Source organism: Gossypium arboreum, chromosome 6, assembly GCF_025698485.1.
Source record: "Gossypium arboreum isolate Shixiya-1 chromosome 6, ASM2569848v2, whole genome shotgun sequence".
NCBI classification, from domain to species: Eukaryota; Viridiplantae; Streptophyta; class Magnoliopsida; order Malvales; family Malvaceae; genus Gossypium; species Gossypium arboreum.
This window is the reverse complement of record NC_069075.1, coordinates 16,405,371-16,406,410: the sequence shown is the minus strand read 5'-3', so window position 1 is coordinate 16,406,410 and position 1,040 is coordinate 16,405,371. Positions and strand designations below refer to the sequence as shown.

Genomic DNA, 1,040 nt, shown 5'->3' with positions numbered 1-1,040 from the left:
ACAGAAAAATGTTGAGTTTGTTTGGTCCAATAAGTGCCAACAGAGTTTTGATCAGTTGAAGAACATGTTGACGGAAGCACCAGTATTGACTCAGCTTGAATCTGGAGTAGCATATGTTGTTTATAGTGATACATCTCTCAACAGTTTGGGTTGTGTGCTTATGCAGGCAAGGAAAGTAGTAGCTTATGCTTCTAGTCAGTTAAAGTCGCATGAAAAGAATTATCCTACTCATGATCTCGAGTTGGCTGCGATTGTTTTCACTTTGAAGATTTGGAGACATTATCTATACGGTGAGAAATGTCACGTGTTCATAAATCACAAAAGTTTAAAGTATTTGATAACTCAAAAAGAATTGAATTTGAGACTGGTGGTTAATGCTACTGAAAGATTACAATCTGGTTATTGATTATCATCCGGGAAAGGCTAATGTAGTTGCAGATGCACTCAATCGAAAGTCATCATTGTTTGCACTTCGAGCGTTAAACGCTCATTTAGTTCTAAATGAAGATGGTTATGTATTAGCAGAGTTGAGAACGAAACCCATGTTTCTTCAACGAATTCGAGAATTGAAAAATGAATATCTGAAGTTGGTGTTGAAACGACAGATGGTTCAGAATAATTTGAGTTCAGAGTATAGTGTTGATGATAGTGGTACATTGCGTTATCGTAACAGAATTTGCGTTCCGAGTAATTTAGATTTGAAAAATGATATTCTTTCTGAAGCTCATAGTAGTACATATTCTATTCATCTAGGTAGCACGAAGATGTATTGCGACTTGAAATAGATGTACTGATGGCTAGGTATGAAACGAGAAATTTGTGAATTTGTAGCTAAATGTATGATTTGTCAGCAGGTGAAAGCAAAACATCAAGTACCGTCAGGTTTACTACAACCTGTTATGATTCATGAATGAAAGTGGGAGCGAGTTAGGATGGATTTCATATCTGGATTACCTGTAACTTCGAGAAAGAAAGATTCGATCTAGGAGATTGTGACATATTGACTAAATCGGCACATTTTATTCTAGTCAGAACATTTC

The 1,040-nt window shown here is 36.1% G+C and overlaps 1 protein-coding gene across 1 annotated transcript; it reads left to right on the top strand.

Moving 5' to 3' along the window:
* The first annotated feature begins 374 nt into the window (after positions 1 to 374).
* On the top strand, positions 375 to 785 carry LOC108472124 (uncharacterized). The gene has a single exon (XM_017773637.1). The coding sequence runs from the start codon at positions 375 to 377 to the stop codon at positions 783 to 785; it is 411 nt and encodes a 136-aa protein (XP_017629126.1).
* The last annotated feature ends 255 nt before the right edge of the window (positions 786 to 1,040 follow it).

Bases quoted from the DNA above. Each gene is read 5' to 3' on its own strand.
- LOC108472124 (XM_017773637.1), top strand. From the start codon at position 375: ATGCTACTGAAAGATTACAATCTGGTTATTGATTATCATCCGGGAAAG.